This window comes from Ursus americanus, chromosome 9 (genome assembly GCF_024610735.1).
Source record: "Ursus americanus isolate L20-20 chromosome 9, mUrsAme1.1.p, whole genome shotgun sequence".
Lineage (NCBI taxonomy): Eukaryota > Metazoa > Chordata > Mammalia > Carnivora > Ursidae > Ursus > Ursus americanus.
Window position 1 is genome coordinate 36305226 of NC_142135.1, and position 20910 is coordinate 36326135.

The window sequence follows — 20910 nt, forward strand, 5'->3', positions numbered from 1 at the left end:
TAACTACTTATTGTGGTGATAATTTCACAATATACACAAATATCATGTTCTACGCCTGAAAACTAAAATGTCAATTATAACTCAATTAAAAGAACTTACACCTAAAATATTTCTCAAATGCTCCCTGACAATGTCATTGACTATTAAGGTGGACTTCTACACAATTGCTGGTAAAGCAGACACTGGAGAGACTAGTTTAGGTAGTCCTATTTTTTACTGGCCTCTTTTCCCTCATAGTGCCTAGATGTTCATTCTGAGTATGTGATGCATAAAAACTGCATAGTAAATGTTTGCTTTCATTTTTATTATCTCTGTATTTTCTCTTCATCTTGAGTTTTATTCAACATGCCATTAGAGTAAACTTCCTAAAATTCAAATCTCTTTATATCAGGTTCCTATAGTTCTTCTTTACCCTTCACAATGAAGTCACAAACATTCTGTATTACAAAAAAAGTCTTTTATGAACTGGCTTCCAATTCCTACCAGTCTCTGTAAGAACAACTGGCTCTGGTCTGGAAACACTGAAGGTCCCTTTCTTACCAAGTTAGTGCTTTTTTTTTTTTTCTCTGCTCACACAGTTGAGTCTAGAGCAAACTTCTCTGTCTGGTTTAGTCCTGTGATGCTCAGCTCAACTGCCTTAATTTCTCCTTTTAACAACCTCACCTGCCTGTGAGAACTATTCTTTATCTTTTTCCACATAATCCTGTATGAATCGAACATATCATTTCTAAAAATGGCATTACTATATTCCTTCATATTCTTAAATACAGTAAATACCTCTAGAGGAAGGGATATATTAAAAATTAACTTTTATGGGGCGCCTGGGTGGCTCAGTCGTTAAGCGTCTGCCTTCGGCTCAGGGCGTGATCCTGACGTTCTGGGATCGAGCCCCACCTCAGGCCCCTCTGCTGGGAGCCTGCTTCTTCCTCTCCCACTCCTCCTGCTTGTCTCTCTCTCACTTGCTGTCTCTGTGTCAAATAAATAAATAAAATCTTTAAAAAATAAAATTAAATTAAAATTAAAATTAACTTTTATCTCTGTAGCCCCAGTATCTAGCACAGTGCCTCATGTTCTCTGTTTGATAAAAAGAAGAATGAAACTGGGGAATGGAAGCTGTAGTTTCAAATGAAATTAAGACAAGGTGAAGAAAATCCTTCAAAGGATGCTCCTTGAGACATGGGTTGAAATATTCAAATTTTTATTATCTTATTTAATCATAAAATTGTGTATTTTTCTATCAACTAGCTTTAAGTTACTTCAGAAAAAAGATGCAAGTCTCACTTTGACAGCACATATACTGAAACTGGAACAATACAGAGAAGATTAGCATGGCCCCTGGGCAAGGGTGACAAGCAAATTCAAGAAATGTTCCATATTAAAAAAAAAAAAAAGATACAAAGCTATTCCAATTAGAATATTATAAAATTACAATTAAGTCAACAGGAAAATGCAATGCAAGATAGCATACATTTGGCCTGAAAAACATTTAGTTCTGCCATTTACCACAGGTGACAATAGGTAGGTAAATGTCCATGAACATCAGTTTCTTCATTTTTAAAATGGGAATAATAAAACCCGTCTGTAAGAATTCCATTTAAGCATCATGACCTAGAGAATTACATTTAAGAATTCCAGAAACTACAAGTTGCTACTTTTTACTTTGTAATTTACCCCCTTTTAAAAAATAAGCATACATCCCAACTCTTATATCAACCATCCCCATCCAGGTGTTTGGCACTCAATGAATACTTGTTGAGTAAACCTAAAGATGAAGAGGAAATACAGAGATAATAAAAACAAAAGCTAACATTTACTATGCAATTCTTATGCATCAGGCACTCAGAACAAACATCTAGGCACTATGAGGGAAAACAAGCCAATAAAATAGGACCATCTAAACTAGTCTCTCCAGTGTCTCTGCTTTACCAGCAATTGCATAGAAATCCACCTCAACAGTAAATGAAACTCTATTTGAGCTGTAATTTCCTGTTTAGAAATGAAGGAATAGAATTGCTTGAAAGGGGTAGAGTCGAGGACAAAGGAATTGTGGTACATTCATTAAAAAAAAAATCAATTCAGACAATATATAACTCTAACAAATGACTGAGAAAAAGTTTTATTCACTAAGAGAATAAATTATAAAAATTTCTCACCTGCTGCATATGTCTACTGGTTCGTTTCTGCGGCTGATAAATGAGCCAGGTGTATAAGACAGGGTCAATATTAACTGCTACTCCTTGTACACTACAAAGAAGTACAGCACCTGAAAAATCAAGATTTTAAATTGTGTTAATTCCTCATACAAAATAGTAAGCTTTATATCACTTCACACCAAGTAGGACAGCTATAACGAAAAAGACAAATTAACAAGGGCTGACAAAAACATGGAGGAATTCAAGCCCTCATATACTGCTGGTGGGAGCATAAAATGATGCAAATACTTTCCAAAACAGTTTGGCATTTCCTCAAGAAGCAAAATATATATGACCCAACAATTTTATTCCTAAGCATATACCAAGAGAACTAGAATCACATGTCTACTCAAAATCTTGTACCCAGCTTTTCAAAGCAGGATTCATAATAGCCAAAAGGTGGGAATGACACAAATGTCCATGAATGGTTGAATGGATAAACAAAATGTGGTATAGCCATATAATGGAAAATTATTTGTCCAACACAAGGAATAAAGTACTGATTCATGCTACACCACCTTGAAGACATGTTAAGTGAAAGAAGCCAGTCACAGATTACCACATACTGGATGATTCCACTTACATGAAATGCCTAGAAGAGGCAAAAACCACACAGAAAAAAGGTGAGATTAGCGGATGCCAGTGCTCGGGGGGGGGGGGGGGGTGAAGAATGGAAAGTAATTGCTAATAGAGAGTGGTTCTTTGCGGAGTTATTAAAACATTCCAGAATTAGAAAATGGTGATTGCTGCACAGCTTTGCAAATACACTGAAAACCATTAAATTATGCACTTTAAAAATAATGAATTTTATGGAAAATGAATTATCTCATTAAAAGTGATTATGTCTACCATATGATTTCACTCATACGTGGAATTTAAGAAACAAAAAGAGATGAACATAGGGGAAGAGAAGGAAAAATAAAATAAGATAAAAACAGAGAGGGAAGCAAACCATAAGAGACTCTTAATCATAGGAAACAAACTGAGGGCTGCTGGAGGGGAGAGGGGTGGGGGGGCGGATAGACGATGTGGGCAACTGGGTGATGGACATTAAGGAGGGCACTGGAAGTAATGAGTACAGGGTGTGCTCATCGATGCAGTTGATGAATCACTGAATTCTACCCTTGAAACTAATAATACAGTATATGTTAACTAAATTGAATTTAAATTAAAAAAATTTTAAGTGAATATATCTTTAATAATAAGAAGTTTTATTTTTTAGGCAAAAAGCAATTTCTACATTGGTCATGAGAATAGAATATTATCTCCCTTTTTTGTTTATATTACAAACTTAATTCAAAATGTGAAAGGAAGGATTATAATAACCATTCAAAAAATCACTGCAAATTACAGCTTTAAACGTTCAGAAGCAAGAGAGAGATCTGCCTAGATGAAACGTAGGCTAAAATTCTGACATAAAACACAAAGCTGAATTGTAACAAGTTGCAATTCCATTCTAGGAAAGCATTTCAGTTCCTCTCCAATAAAAAGCAACTCACATCAGACTTAACTAAAGCATAATATCCCATTTGTAATTTACATTCAGGTGATGTGCATTCCATAAATACATTTTTGCTTTTCTACATGTATTTTTTGATAAAATATTATTAGCTCTACGGGGATATATGGAGTATCAAGTAAGAGGTATTTGTCAATGTTGCTCTCAACTATATCTCCAGTTATCTAGAAAAGTAACAGCCATATGGTAGGAATAGAGAATCTTAAAAAAAAGGGTAGATGAGTACTTGGGTTAGATGCAAAAGCCCATTCGTTCTATAATATTGCAGATTATCTAAACAATACAATGACTATTAGTACCAACACCTATGAAAGTGAACCACACAGAGATTGAGATAGAAAGATAGAGGGGAGTAAGCAAAAGAAAAATCCCCCTTTTAAAAACTTTTGCATATATTTTTCAAACAATCAGAAACTGTCATGTGTATTCCTATTCCACTTTTCAGTGCTTCCGAATCTTCAGTGTGGATTCTTGGGCAGCACTCCGAGACAAGAGCAATCAATCCCCCCCACTTCCATGTAACAATGTGTGTGCTCCTGAGCAATGGTTCACTCAAATACATATCAGGAAGGAATGAACAGGAGTAGCTAAATACAGGATGACTGGAAAAGGGGAGCCATAACTGAGGTCAATTAGAAAACAGAATTTATATACATATTTTCCTGTAATAGAATGCATAAAAATTATTAACCTCTTTTGCATACATTTAAATGGAGAGTTTTAAAATTTTAAATTCAAGAATATATAATTCAGTCTTAAAAGTTAAAAGACTATTCTAAATTCCATATGAAGAAAGGACATTACAGTTAGATTTAAATTACTATGAAATGTTTCCTGCCACATAAGCCCACTGTAATATAATTTGTTTTATAATTAATATCATGTAAATACTAAAGACACCACAAATAATACATATTTAACAAAAAGAAATGTGTTCCACAAAGGCAATTGTGACAAGAAAGAACGTGGGGTCTAGGAGACAAAAGATCCAACACAGGAGAAAAGTGACAGGAATCCTCAAAATGACAACAGTAAATTAGTGACAGGTACATGAAAAATGTAATAAAAATATTTAAGATACATTTATTATTTATTTTTGAGAGACAGAGCGAGCAGGGGAAAGGGCAGAGGTAGAGGGAGAGTGAGAACCCCAGGCAGGCTCCGCACTCAGCACAAAGCTGGATGCAGAGCTCAATCTCACGACCCTGAGACCATGACCTCAGCCGAAATCAAGAGTCGAACCCTTAACCAACTGAGCCACCCAGGCGCCCCTGGAAGAACAATAAAACACAATTATTAAACACAGGAAAAACACATGCTATAAAGGAAATGATAACTTATCATAGCATACAACATGACTGTACCATGAATAATACTTATAAACAGAAACACATAAATTCTGAAAAATAGATGCATTGATAAATCAAACATGATATAACAATTTTAAGAGTAGGTATATGTAAGAGGAATGCATGATGTAAGCAGGAGAGTAAAAGTTGGCCAAATATAATTTTTCACTGTAAGACATCAATAAATTTTGCTCTAAAGTGACCAAGAGCAAGAAAGGTCATATTATTTAAAAATATGGAAGTAAACACCAAAATAATCATTGAAAAGATCTGAGACGTGTTACCTCTTGAAAAGGGCACATTAACAAAAAAGGAAAGTTGCCATGGGGGAAAATATAATTAGGAATCTCAAACCGGGGTCAGGAGAAAAGAGAGGTAGATGAGACTTAGATTTTCTTGCCAAGGAGTGTCTCTCTAGCCACTAGCAAAAAGCACAATAAAACTTTCTGTTTGAAAAGTCTCCAATTCACTGTCATGTAGTTACCACAAATTATGATCTGTGAATGGTTCTCTTAACAAAAATCAGCAAGCACTACAGAAAGCAAGCCACTGTGACAAAGTCAGAAAAAGCAACAAACAACAAATTTATACTTTCATGTACTAGAGATATTCGAATATAGAAAATAAACGCCTATGTATAAATTGTTTAGAAAACACAAGTATGGTATCATGCAGAATATCAAACAATGAGAAAGTATCAGGAAAGGACATATTTTAAAGAAAAATGGAAATTATAAAAATGACATAGTTAATTGTTGGTGTAAAAAACTCATTGGGCAAGTTAAAGAGCAGATTAAGCTATAGTTGAAGAGAAAAAAGTGAAATGGAGGAAGCACATGAGTTCATTTAGAATGGCATATGAAAGACAATTATTAAAATGAGGTTAAGGGATATGAGCAGAGTAAGAAGACCAAACATATATCTAATTAGATTCCAGAGGGAGATACCAAAAAATGGGGAAGAGGCAATATTGTTAAAAATATAATAGCTGAGAATTTTACAAAATTGTTGAAAGACAGTAAGCCTCAAACCCAAGAAGCCCAATAAAACCAAAATATATAATTAAAAATAAATGCATTTCAGAACTACAATAAGATACCACCTAACACCTGTGAAAGTAACTAAAATAAACAACACAAGAAATAAGGTGTTGGCATGGATGCGGAGAAAGGGGAACCTTCTTGCACTGTTGGTAGGAATGCAAACTGGTGCAGCCACTCTGGAAAACAGTATGAAGGATCCTCAAAAAGTTAAATATAGAACAAACTATCCTATGACCCAGCAATTTCACCACTAGGTATTTACCCAAATGATATAAAAATACTAATTTGAAGGGATACAGGCACCCCAAAATTTATAGCAGCATTATCAACAATAGCCAAATTACGGAAACAGCCTAAATGTACACGGACTGATGAATGGATAAAGAAGATGTGGTTGTGGACTATCACTCAGCCATAAAAGGAATATTACAGGAATATTACTTAGCCATAAAAAGGAATGAAATCTTGCCATTTGCTAGAGAGTATTATGCTAAGTGAAGTAAATCAGAGAAAGACAAACACCATATGATTAAACTCACACGTAGAATTTAAGAAACAAATGAGCATAAGGCAAAAAAGAGAGAGAGAGAGGCAAACCAAGAAACAGACTCTTAACTACAGAGAACAAATTGATGGTTACCAGAGGGGAGGTGGGTGAAGGGATGGGTGAAATAGGTGATGAGGATTAAGGGGTACACCTGTGATGAACACCCAGTGTTGTATGGAATTGCTGAAACACTAAATTGTATACCTGAAACTAGTATTACACTGCATGTTAACTAAGTGGAAATTAAATAAAAACTTAAAAAAAGTAACACAAACATATTTTATTAAAGAAGTTAGAAAGAAGCTACAAACACTGAGGAGAAAAGTAGATTTAAGAAAAACACCCCGAACAGCAAGAATGATCACCTGGGGATTAACAGCACAAATAAACTGACAATTAACTTCTTAGAAAAAATAAATGGAATTGAGTATATGATTTTACTTCAAAATTTACATATATGTTACATATATTCTTTTGTATGCACTGTGTTCTGTTTATTATGCATCTCAGGTACAAGGCCCATACAAACTTTTTTTTAATTTTAATTTTTTGGGGGAAAGAAATCATTTTTTATTATTTATTAACATTACAATGTGATGTGCATCACAGAGAGACTATCAAGAGATGCAAAGACAAAGAAATCTTTTTCAAGCCGTGCAGACAAAACTCACTACATACATGTTCTCAAAATAAACATGAACTTTCAAATTATGATGAAAAATACACCCACAAATCCTATATAAACAAAGCAGTTTATAAATTTAATAGTATGCGAACTTCAAAGGACAAAAGTAAATGAGAAAATTACAGGCATTCTCCATACTGGGCAAGTTATTTTAAAAGTCTTTTCAGATGTGTCAAAAATTAAATGTGTTGAGTAAATTTTTTAAAAAACTTTCTCAGTGAATTAGTAGCATTCCTTTTTTTTTTATAATAATTTTTTTATTATATTATATTAGTCACCATACAGTACATCCCTGGTTTTTGATGTACAGTTCGATGATTCATTAGTTGCGTATAACACCCAGTGCACCATGCAATACGTTGTCCTCCTTGCTAACTGAAATAAGTCAAGCAGAGAAAGACAATTATCATAGTAGCATTCCTTTTTAATTGAGATTTTATAGAAAGGAAAAAGAAAACAAATGTACCAAATAAATATTTTCATGTGAAAACTAACCTTAAAAGCCTTATTTTATTATAAAGAAGAAGTTAAAAAAATACTTTAACATATGTTCATAAAAGTGGTATGATTACATTATATCAGAGATGACTGAATGATACACAGCCAGGCTGGACCTCTGTGAATGTTAAATAGGTGATAGAAGAGAATAATCTATTAATTTAACATCAGTTTAGATGAAATTATAGAGATAAAGTTATTTTAAATTTAAAGGGATATTTTCATATTATACTCAAGTCACGAGACCTCGCCTTTAAAAATAACACACAAGGGGTGCCTGGGTGGCGCAGTTGTTAAGCGTCCACCTTCGGCTCAGGGCGTGATCCCAGCGTTCTGGGATCTAGCCCCACATCAGGCTCCTCTGCTAGGAGCCTGCTTCTTCCTCTCCCACGCCCCCTGCTTGTGTTCCCTCTCTCACTGGCTATCTCTGTCAAATAAATAAATAAAATCTTTAAAAAAAAAATAAAATAAAATAAAATAAAAATAACACACAAGTTCTGACAAGTAAGTGCACAGACACCTAGTCTGATCCTGAGTTTACTCAGACCAGATCCACCATAAATCACTAAAATTTGGCAATAAGTTATTCTGTTTAATTTTAGCCTGGAAGACAACTAATGAGAAAAGTGTGCTTTATTTCTCTGCTCACTGCCAAAATGGCTCATTTATGCACATTCCACTCAGGCTTCACAAATTCGTTAAACCAAGGCACCACTGTCATTTCAGTTACATCCTAAGCCAAAGAATGAGAAAGAAAAAAGAGTGAGAGACCAAAGGTGCACAGGATTACAATTAAATATACATGTTTCTTGTCAGCTATAGAAACACTGTCAGCCAATGAGATGGTCTTGTAAAATATCAAGGTATAAAAGGGGACAAGTAGCCTGCATTTAATGTTAAACCAATGAATGAGACAAAAAAAAAAAAGACATATTCACCTTCATCTAAGCTTCACTGGCTAAAACTCACTACGTTTCTATCATGTAGCTATAGTCAATTAAGGGCATTTTAGAATTGTAGAGTCTTAAGAAATTACTTGCTGGGGTGCCTGGGTGGCTCAGTCGTTAAGCGTCTGCCTTCGACTCAGGGCCTGATCCTGGGGTCCTGGGATTGAGCCCCATATCGGGCTCCCTGCTCCACTAGGAGCCTGCTTCTTCCTCTCCCACTCCCCCTGCTTGTGTTCCCTCCCTTGTTGGCTGTCTCTCTCTCTCTGTCAAATAAATAAATAAAATCTTTAAAAAAAGAAAATTACTTGCTACTCTTATTTTTAAGACTAATTTCAAGAATTTTGGCCTGGGGCGCCTGGGTAGCGCAGTGGTTAAGCGTCTGCCTTCGGCTCAGCGTGATCCCGGCGTTCCGGGATGGAGTCCCACATCGGGCTCCTCCACTGGGAGCCTGCTTCTTCCTCTCCCACTCCCCCGCTGTGTTCCCTCTCTCACTGGCTGTCTCTCTGTCACATAAATAAATAAAATCTTAAAAAAAAAAAAAAAGAATTTTGGTCTGTTAAGTAAACAAAAAAGAAAGAATCAAAAACATGGGTGGAGAATAAAGGCAAGATAGAGTAATCACAGGCAAGAAATGACAGAACAGGGATGAGCTGCCAACCAATGGTAACTTTATCCAAGGTAACTGTCAAGGTTAGTATAACTGAACCATAAGACTTTTCGGTATGTGAGTATGGTAGCTCATGTTACTTAATTAACAATTATCACGCCTTCCCGTAGGATACAGAAAATCACAGAAGAACTCTATCCCATCATAACAAAACAAGCCATATAATGCTTTTCAACCTATCAGAGCTTTTCAACATTCACCAGACAGCAGGGTTTGCAAAAAAAACCCCTGTATGAACAAAAATCATAAAAGTGAAAGGCCATAGGCAGGAAGGAATGAATAGTGGATTTCACTTTTGGCATAGTAATAAGAAACAAATTGTTAAGAAGAAAACAAGAGAAATTTTAACAAATGTTTAAAGATGAGTTTGGGGACTGGCACGACAATTTAGAATCCCTGAAAATACTAGACACAAAAGGAGTGTACCCACCTGACATCTCTTTTCAACAAACCTCCACCAAATACTCATGAGAATGGCAGGACACGGGATTGGAGAAATGAGGAAGACCCACTAACAAGCAGGCACATGGAGCCGGATGACTTCTGACAGCAGAGAAGGAGAACTAAAGGAAATCCCACAGTCATTCTGAACTTTTCAGTGAGCACCAACCAGGGCTATCTGTGACTAGAAGAAAAGAGGAACTAAGATAGATCCCCTGTAAGGATAAGTGAACAAGGCATGTTAGGTCTGTGCATAGGCAAGAAGAACTGAGAGAAAAATCACAAACCATACTGAAAAAAAGATTCTGATCCTGCTCTCAAAAGCTGTGAAGCCTACGGTGAACTCAATATAAGTAAAGCAAGAACCAACCCAGCTCAAATACAGAATAAAAACAAAGAACACAGAGCATAGAGAATATAGTCAATTATTATTTTAGTAATGTTATAAGGTGACAGATGGTAACTACACTTAACATGGTAAGCACTGTAATGTATGCAACTGTTGAACCACTATGTTATGCACCTGTAAATAACAATGTATGTCAACTACTCTTCAATAATAAAAATTTAAAAATAAAGAGAAAGAGGGGGCGCCTGGGTGGCACAGCGGTTAAGCGTCTGCCTTCGGCTCAGGGCGTGATCCCGGCGTTACGTGATCGAGCCCCACGTCAGGCTCCTCTGCTGTGGGCCTGCTTCTTCCTCTCCCACTTCCCCTGCTTGTGTTCCCTCTCTCGCTGGCTGTCTCTATCTCTGTCAAATAAATAAATAAAATCTTTTTAAAAAAATAAATAAATAAATAAAATAGAAAGAAGGGCGGGGGGGAAGAAAGCAGAAACCAGACACAACTCAACTATACTAACTACATGACAGAAGAGGCATGTTCTTTTATGGGCATAAACATTTTTCTACCACACACAATATTATTCTTTTTATACACAACATTTGACATTCATTTAAAAAAATATGAAGCACAGTAAAAGAAAAAGAAATAACTCATTATCAAAAAAGAAAAGAGTCAATAGCCCAAGTTCAAAAGGTAGCATAAATACTGGAATTCTCAAGGATTTTAAAACAATTCTGATAAACATGTTAAAGAATATAGTGAAAAAGGTAGATTGTATGCACGAACTAAAGGGGAGCTGCAGTAGAGAGAAAGAAACTATTAAAAAGAGACAAATAGAAATATTAGAATTTAAAATATAATACTGGAGGTGAAGAATTCTTTGAAAATTTCTTTTCAAAACTCATAAACAGGGGCGCCTGGGTGGCTCAGTAGTTAAGCGTCTGCCTTCGGCTCAGGGCGTGATCCCAGAGTCCTGGGATCAAGCCCTGCATTGGGCTCCTCTGCTGGGAGCCTGCTTCTTCCTCTCCCACTCCCCCTGCTGTGTTCCCTCTCCTGCTGGCTGTCTCTCTCTCTCTCAAATAAATAATAAAATCTTTAATAAAAAAAACTCATAAACAATATCAACTAGCACATTAAAAAAAAAAACAAGCAAACTCCAAGGAATAATTAAAAAGAAAAAATCTAGACACATCACGATCAAACTGCAAGAAACCAAAGACAGAAAAAAAATTTGAAATCACTCAGGAAAAAAAATATATACGGGAACTATGATGAGGATAACTCCACATCAGAAATAATGGCAACACAAAGATAATAGAATGGTATCTTTCAAGTGCCAAAATAAGAAAAGACAACTAGGTTTATATACCTGCTGAAAATATGCTTTAAAAATGAAGACAAAACAAAACAACAAAAACAATTTGTCTCTTAAAAACTTGTGCTACTAGAGGGGCGCCTGGGTAGCGCAGTCGCTAAGCGTCTGCCTTCGGCTCAGGGCGTGATCCTGGCGTTCCGGGATCGAGTCCCACATCGGGCTCCTTGGCTGGGGGCCTGCTTCTTCCTCTCCCTCTCCCCTGTTGTGTTCCCTCTCTCGCTGGCTGTCTCTCTGTCACATAAATAAATAAAATCTTTAAAAAAAAAAAAACAAAACAACTTGTGCTACTAGAAATTAACGGAAGTGCTTAGAATAAAAGGAAATATACCAGATAGAAATTCAATTCTAGAAAAGAAATGAAGAACACCAGAAAGACTAAATATGTAAACAAAGAGGACCACTGAAAAAATATGCTATTTTTACTTATACATACAGTTAAGTTGTATTTATATACAGATACGCATGCATGTATCTTTAAATCTCCTTTAAAACACTCACGACTATTTGGAGTAGGAATAATAACAATGCAATGTGGGGTTCGAATTACACAAAGAACTAACTAAAATTATGCCCAGAGAGCAGAAAGAACAAGATGGTGGTAACTTGGAAGTAAAATAGTGTAATAATGCATTTGTCTTATTTTTCAGTTTATCGTACATTCTGTCACTGTTCTCTAAACTTGCCAATTTTACCATTAAGTCCAATTCATATCATACAAAAATATTTATTAAGCATGTATTTATGTACATATGTACTTTCTTCTTTCCATTTATCCAAATTTCATGCACCCTTTGATTCAAATTAGCTTCCACCATTAAGACTTCCTACCACCACTGATCTTTCTATTCTCTGGCCAAGTACAACACTGAGAATACAGAGCTCATTTCAGCCACTGACTCAATTCAGCTTTCTCAGTAAATAAGAATGTCATCATTTCAGAACAAGGATGGCAGGGCAGGTTATGAGTGCTTTAGGCAACAGCCTAATGTGTGAAACAGAGACACATGCTATCACTTTACCACATGAAGAAGCTATCTGTATTCCTTGGTCATAAATTCAAAGTGAGTCAGCTCATCCTGTTGCATGTTTTTCTTCAGTCCAGGTCAGGTACAGAGAAGGTAGAAGAATTGGATTTCATCAAGACTGTGTGTTTTTATTTCTCCTACTGTTCTTTTTATTCTCTCCAGATCAAATGTTAATCAATTTTATCAGACATTAAGTTAATAACTGGTTTCCTTCTATCTGACTCATGTGTCTTATTTCTCAATTGGCAAGTAATGGACAAAAGAGATTTAATAGTAATCTCAAACTGTGTCAGCAATTAATAATTTGTGATATTTCAAAGTTTTCTCCTCTATCTTCACATTCAAGACATAAAACTCTAAAACCATAAAGATGATTATAGACCATGTATATTATATATAGATATAGATATGATATATATATGATATATATATCTATATATATGATATATATATCTATATATATAGATATATAAAATCTGGTATTATATATATATAATACCAGAACATTTTTCACAGAACTAGAATAGTCCTAAAATTTGTGTGGAACCACAAAAGACCCTAAAGAGCCAAAGCAGCCTTGAAAAAAAAAAAGCAAAGCTGGAGGCATCACAATTCCGGACTTCAAGTTATATTTACAAAACTGCAGAAATCAAAACAGTATGGTACTGGCACAAAAACAGACACATAGATTAATGGAACAGAACTGAAAATCCAGAAGTAAACCCACAATTATATGGTCAATTAATCTTTGACAAAGCAGGAAAGAATTAAAGACCTAAATGTGAGATCTGAAACCATAAAACTCCTATAAGAGAGCACAGACACCAATTTCTCTGACATTGGTCATAGCAACAATTTTCTGGATATGTATCCTGAGGTAAGGGAAACAAAAGCAAAAAATAAACTATTGGGACTACAAAATAAAAAGATTCTGCACAGCGAAAGAAACAATCAACAAAACTAAAAGGGAGCCTACAGAATGGGAGAAGATATTTGCAAATGACATATCTGATAAAGGGTTAATATCCAAAATATATAAAGAACTTAAAAAACTCAACACTCAAAATACAAATAATCCAATTAAAAATGGGCAAAGGATATGAACAGATATTTCTCCAAAGAAGACACCCAGATGGCCAATAAACACATGAAAAGATGTTCAACATCACTTATCATCAGGGAAATACAAATCAAACTACACTGAGATATCACCTCACAGCTGTCAGAATGGCTGAAATCAAGAACACAAGAAACAACAGGACGTAGAGACAAGGGACCCCTTGTGCACTGTTGGTGGGAGTGCAAACTGATGCAGCCACTGTGGAAAACAGTATGGAGGTTCCTTAAAAGGTTAAAAATAGAACTATCCTATGATCCAGTAATCACACTACTGAGTATTTGCCCAAAGAACACAAAAACATTAATTTAAAGAGATACATATACCCCTGCTTATAGTCGCATTATTTACAATAGCCAAGACATGCAAGCAGCCTGTGTCCACCAGTTGATGAATAAAGAAAATGTGGTACATTTACATACAAGGGAATACTACTGAGCCATAAAAAGAATGAAATCTTGCCATGTGCAATGACATAGGTGGAACTAGACAGTATAATGCTAAACGAAATAAGTCAGTCAGAGAAAGACAACATATGATCTCACTCACATGTAGAATTTAAGAAACCAAAGGAGCAAAGGACAAAAGAGAGACAAACCAAGAAACAGACTCATAACTATAGAAAACAAAATGATGGTGACCAGAGGGGAGGTAGGTGAGAAATGAGTTAAATAGGTGATGGGGATTAAGGAGGATACTTGTCATGATGAGTACTGCGTGATTAAAACAAAAACTTAAAAGATAAAATAAAATAAATTGAAAAAAGCAAAGTGCAGACACAAGTATACTGCACAGAAATTTCAGGTGTTATATACACGTGTATGTGGGTTTAAACATAAAATATATAATATACATGTTTATTTAAACATACAATAGTGGTATATCTGAATGTATGTGGGGCAATACACAAGTAATATACTGTAGAAAAGATCTGCAACTCCATGAACCATGCTGTATACAAACCAAGATAGAACAAACATATCACTTCATGATTTAATAATAGATTATTATATGATTTATATTCTAAAACCAAGAAACTACACCAACATTTTTCCTGGTCAGTTTTGAATTTCAGTGAAAACTTTGGTTCAGAGAAGAAACAGAAGCCAAAATTTGAATCATCACAAGTAAAAACCATTAGGAAAACTATCAGATCTCATAAAAGTCTCTCTTCTATTTATCTGCAATTTGTCAGTGTTCTTTATTCACGTTTTTTCATCATGCAGAATCCCTTCACAGTGATCCTGCCCCAAATCAGTATGAACAAATCTACAATCCTATAACTAAACAGTAACTTCTGAAACCAACTCTTCAATTTAAACTGAACTTAGTCTTACAGGACAATCTAATCAAACTATAGATTATTAATCAAGATATAATTATAAAATATATCATCAATTCACTCATACACCTCAGTAAAATCTTTTGTTGTCCAATATTACAATAGTTTTATTAATTTCAAATATTTCTTCATCTCTTTTATAAACAGACCCAAAACTCCAACATATATCTGAATTGTATTAGCATGTAATAGCTATGAGCATTATAAAGCCAATATAAACATGATAATTACCTTCTGAATTAATGATGCATAAAATATGAATTGACATATAATAATTTGGAATAAAAGAGTATTAGTACGGTTTAATAATTTAAAGCCAATACAGATATCTCTGATCATGTTTAATTCTAAATACTTAATATATATTATACTGATTTTAAGCATTTTAATTTGGCTGACTATGGGAAGCTATCCACATCTGGCTTAAATTTTAAGCAAACAGAGTGAAAGATCATATTGTTGTATTTCTTTTTATAGATTCCAGCAAGAAGCTCAAAAATGCTTGTTATTGGGGCACCTGGGTGGGTCAGTCAGTTAAGCGTCTAACTCTTGGTTTTGGCTCAGGTCTTGATCTCAGGTACCTGAGATCAAGTCCCTCAGAGGGCTCCATGCTCAGCGGCGAGTCTGCTTCTCTACCTCTGCCCCTACCCCTCCACTCACGTGCTCTCCTGCTCTCTCTCTTTCCCAAATAAATAACACCTTTTTAAAAAATAAATAAACAAATACATGCTTGTTATTATAATGATTCTTCAAATGAACTGGAATAATCTTCAGAGTCATCCACACTAGATGGTGTCAGTAGTTTTTAAATTCCATGTACCAGTAGAAGTTGGAAAGGACTCTTGAAATCATGGTAGTACTCAACAGACTAGCTAGGAGACAGAGTGTACATTTTGATTTAATTATAAAATCCTTGAATACTAAAATTTTTATTTATAATAATAAATATTAACTTGGAAATTAAAAGCAATACTTTTTTGATCAAGACCAGATAAGCATGTATTTTCCGAGTACTTAACATCATTACTTCTCATTTCATCTAAAATCTCATTGCATAAATCATATGATAAATTTCTAACATTTCTAAGTCCAAAATACAGCCCTCCATTCCATCATTCATCCTTTTCCAGCCAAGTTATTTCTTTCAATTTCTCAGAAATTCAAGCTGCTTTTTAATACAAGAACCCTGGGATCGGGACGCCAGGGTGGCTCAGTGGTTAAGTGTCTGCCTTTGGCTCGGGTCATGATCCCAGGATCCTGGAATCGAGCCCCACATCAGGCTTTCTGCTCAGCGGGAGCCTACTTCTCCCTCTCCCTCTGCCTGCCTCTCTTTCTCTCTGTCAAATAAATAAATAAAATCTTTAAAAAAAAAAAAGAAATATTAAAAAAAAAGGAACCCTATGATCACCAAGTCCCAACATTAAAAAAAATTTTAGTAAATTGTTTTTCTGTATGTATCAAAACTAACCAAATAAAAACTCCCCAATATTTGTTTTCACTAAGTAACCTGTGACTAAAATGACTTTTTCCCCTAATTTGACTTGTCTTGGGGAGGGTAGGGGGACATCTGATGGCTAAGGCAAAAATAATTCTGCATGTTTTAACTTAGCCTACTTACTATTTTCCAAAAACACTTTTAGAGTACTTGATGGTCATTTAGAATCTTATTCTATTTACACCATGTAGAACACCATAAAGAATAGCAGGTCTCTGAAACATGCCAATGCTTTATTCTACCTGACCATGGTTCCAGTTTTTACATCTGTAATACAGGCATAAAATAAAACACTTTAAGATACATGTAAATTTGTCCTAGAGGAGAACACAGGCAGCAACCTCTTTGACCTTGGCCACAGCAACTTCCTGCTAGACATGTCTCCAAAAGCAAGGGAAACAAAAGCAAAAATGAACTATTGAGACTTCATCAGGATAAAAAGCTTTGGAACAGCAAAAGAAACAGTCAAGAAAACTAAAAGGCAATCTACAGAATGGGAGAAGATATCTGCAAATGACATATCAGATAAAGGGCTAGTATCCAAAATCTATAAAGAACTTACCAATTCAACACCCCAAAAAAACAAAAAATCCAGGCAAGAAATGGGCAGAAGACATGAACAGACATTTCTCCAAGGAAGACATAAAAATGGCTAACGGACATGTGAAAAAATGCTCAACATTACTCATCATCAGGGAAATACAAATCAAAACCAAAATGAGATACTACCTCACACCAGTCAGAACGGATAAAATTAACAACTCAGGAAACAACAGATGTTGGCGAGGATGCAGAGAAAGGGGAAGCCTCTTACACTGTTGGTGGGAATGCAAGCTCGTGCAGACACTCTGGAAAGCAGTATGGAGATTCCTCAAAAAGTTAAAAAACAGAACTACCCTATGACCCAGCAAGTGCACTACAAGGTATATACCCAAAGGATACACAGTGATTTGAAGGGGCACCTGCACCCCAATGTTTATAGCAGCAATGTCCACAAGAGCCAAACTATGGAAAGAGCCCAGATGTCCAATAACAAATGAATGAATAAAGAAGATGTGGTGTATATACACAATGGAATATTACTCAACCACCAAAAAGAATGAAATCTTGACATTTGCAATAATGGGGATGGAACTAGAGGGTATTATGCTAAAATAAGTCAGAGACAAATGCCATATGATTTCACTCACATGTGTAATTAATGAAACAAAACGGATGAACACAGGGAAAGGGAACAAAAATAAAATAAAATGAAAACAGACAAGGAGGCAAACTAAGAGACTCTTAAACTGAGAGTTGCTGGAGGGAGAGGGGTAGGGGGATGGAGGAAATGGGTGATGGACATTAAGGAAGGCACTTGATGTAATGAGCACTGGGTGTTATATGCAACTGATGAGTCACTAAATTCTACCCTGAAACTAATAAGAAAAAAAAAATACACGTAAATTTGAAGAGCAGGCCACAATAAGTCTTATACAAAGGTTTTAAGGTTACAAAGCTTACCTGTTGTGACGATTAGTAACAAAATTAGAGTTCTGGTTTCTGAACAACATTCCAGTATTAAATCAAATCTATTCTTGCAACCATTAAAAGAGTATTATAAAAGTCATTACCATTTGGGTAGTCTAAATTGGATTAGAGTCTTCCAGAACATCAAAGATTAATATGGGACAAGTATAAAAAATATAGAACATGAGGAAAATTAATGAATTATTGCTATAGCTATTAAAACCAATCACAATTATAAAGCACATTAATTTCAAAGTACCTTATTACTTTACAACACAAAAACAGCTTTGAGTGGTGTGATTTAAAAGTATTATAAAGTTTGCAAAAATTTATCTAATTCTGTAACTCCTAGACATACGATAAAAGGTTAAATCCAAATACTGGCAAGATACGGTATAACAGATAGCTCAGGCTTCAATCCATAGATTATGAGATATTCTTGTAAAATTTTTAAGTAAAGTATTTTGGAACATAGCCATGCCCATTTATTTACATATTGCCTATGGCTGCTTTTGCACTAAAACAAGAGAACTAAGTAGTTGCTAGAGACATCATAGAGCCTAAAAGCCTAAAATATGCACTATCTAGGCCCTTAAGAAAAAGTTCAGAAACTCTGGTAACATATTGTTGGTAGTAGTTTAAATTACAGTTTTGCATATGAATTTAGTAATAAAAACTTAGTACCTTTTAACTAATTATTTCCATTTCCAGAAATCTATGCTTGGGAAATACAGGAATTAATATTAAGAATTTCATATATAGTTATTTATAATGGAAATATTTGAAACAATCTATATCTCCAACAATGAGGAATGGTTAAGCAAACTTTGATGTAGTCAAGTGACAAAACAGTACACAGTATAATCTTTAAAATCATGGTTTATGAAGATTATGTGATAATGGAAACATTCTTATGACATAAATTTTAAATGCAATTTAATAACAGGTAAAATAAATTGGGATAAAACTAGAAGAATGTACGTAAAAAAAATTTTAATGGTTTGTGACTGGGTGATAGGTTAATTTTTTCTTCTACTTTCTAAACTTTCCATTCTATTTAGTGAAGATTTAATTACTTTTACAATAACAATTTAAAACAGTATATCTAAACATCTACATATTTCATGTGTTTAGGTGATAAAGTAGATTTTGTTATTTCTCTGCTTAAATACTGCCTTCCCAAACCCCTCTACATTAAGTCTGAACAACATAACCTACAAGCCATGCCCAATCTCTCACCTCTCTTCAGTCACATCTCTGACTCTCCCAATAGTGAGTATATGCCAGCTATCTTTGAACACGTCAAATTCTTCACTGTCCCTTCAGTCATCTCTCTGCTAACCACATGGAGGCCTGCCTGTCTCTGAACAACCTATCAGATTAGGCTTTTCCACAGTAATTTTCATCATAGTATCATTGTTTCTTATTATTTAATATATATGATCACATAAATTTTTGTTTACTCATTATTTACCTCCTCAGATGGTATGTAGTCTCATGAGATCACAGACCATCTCTACTGTTTACATATATCCAATGCTAAGGACAGTGTCTGGGACACACAAAATACTGAATTTAATGAATGAATATACGATAAATTATTACATTTATCTTTAATCTTTCAAGCACTTACTATAAAATATAACTTCATTTCATCCAGAAGCAATTACTTGATAATATGCTTCAAATTTGGAGTAAAAATAGAAATGAATTTAAATAGGATACAATATAACAAACAATGAAAGTAACATGTATATATATAAATATAGCTAAAACTGTGGCCAGAGAAAAAATAACCTAGAGACTGTTCATCAAGGAAATGATACGGTTAATGACAGAACACCAAAAGAAAGGAGAAATGTGAAACAGAAATTAAAGAATGGTCAGAAGGATAGAATCAGGACACAGAAATATCAAGATTTATTTCTTTTTCTTCAGGACTTTCAAGAGAATGGTCCAAAGCACCAAATGCTGATCAAATCAAGCTTTTAAAATCCATTTGGCTTTATGCATATAACAGAAGTCTTTTTACTGAGGTTTTATTTCTATTGGTTCTCTTTCTTCTAAATTGGTTTCACTATTCTCATGTAAACACATAAACAGTGGCAAATGGCCACAATAAGTTTCAAGAGTATAACCCACTCACTTGAAAACACAACAGTAGTTTCTCTTTCCCAGGAACTTCAATACAAGTCTTATAAATAAATCTCCTTGGGCTGGGTTGGTTCATACGATCACAGCCATACCAATCACATCAAATCAGAAACAAAATAGGAGTTCCAGGCATGATCACATGTTCATTCCTACCACTACCCTGTGAAATCAATCCCACTTGAGTCTTATAGCTTAGAGCTATTACCAGATATAAGAAAAATGGATGCTAAACAGGCAAAAACAAAAGAAATGTACTTCACACCTAGGGAGTCAGTAACTGGTCATGTTATTATTGAGTTTCTAAATATAAAATTTTAGTTTAATATAATTCCAAAATTCAATGTTGCAAGAATAGTACAAGAAACTCCAAAATATCCTTCGACAAAATCCACCAACTATCTGAATTTGGACCCAATTCCTTTGCACATATGAACACATGTATCTGTGTGTGTGTACGTGTGTGCACACGTATGCATCCACACACACGTAGAATCTTGTACTTATCCATTTGAGAATACACTGAATATACGTTACCCATTTACCTCTGAATATGTCAGTGTGTATTACTAAGAACAAGGACATGCTCTTACATAAATGTGTTTTTGAACAAATGTGAATTTTTAAGTCTTTCCTAATAGTCAAAGCTCCTTAATTAAAAAAAA

The 20910-nt window shown here is 34.7% G+C and overlaps 1 protein-coding gene and 1 non-coding gene across 8 annotated transcripts in view; one reads left to right on the forward strand and one right to left on the reverse strand.

Annotated features, from left to right (window-relative positions):
• Positions 1-20910, reverse strand: part of VPS13B (vacuolar protein sorting 13 homolog B) — a 760370-nt gene that overhangs the window by 424025 nt on the left and 315435 nt on the right. For all 7 annotated transcript variants that reach the window (XM_087864704.1, XM_087864702.1, XM_087864703.1 and 4 more), the window contains one exon: positions 2154-2263. In XM_087864704.1, the coding sequence (XP_087720830.1) occupies positions 2154-2263 (110 nt within the window). The remainder of the gene's footprint in view (positions 1-2153; positions 2264-20910) is intronic.
• LOC123797990 (U6 spliceosomal RNA) lies at positions 1275-1380 on the forward strand. The gene has a single exon (XR_006781145.1). It is a non-coding gene; the product is annotated as a U6 spliceosomal RNA (small nuclear RNA).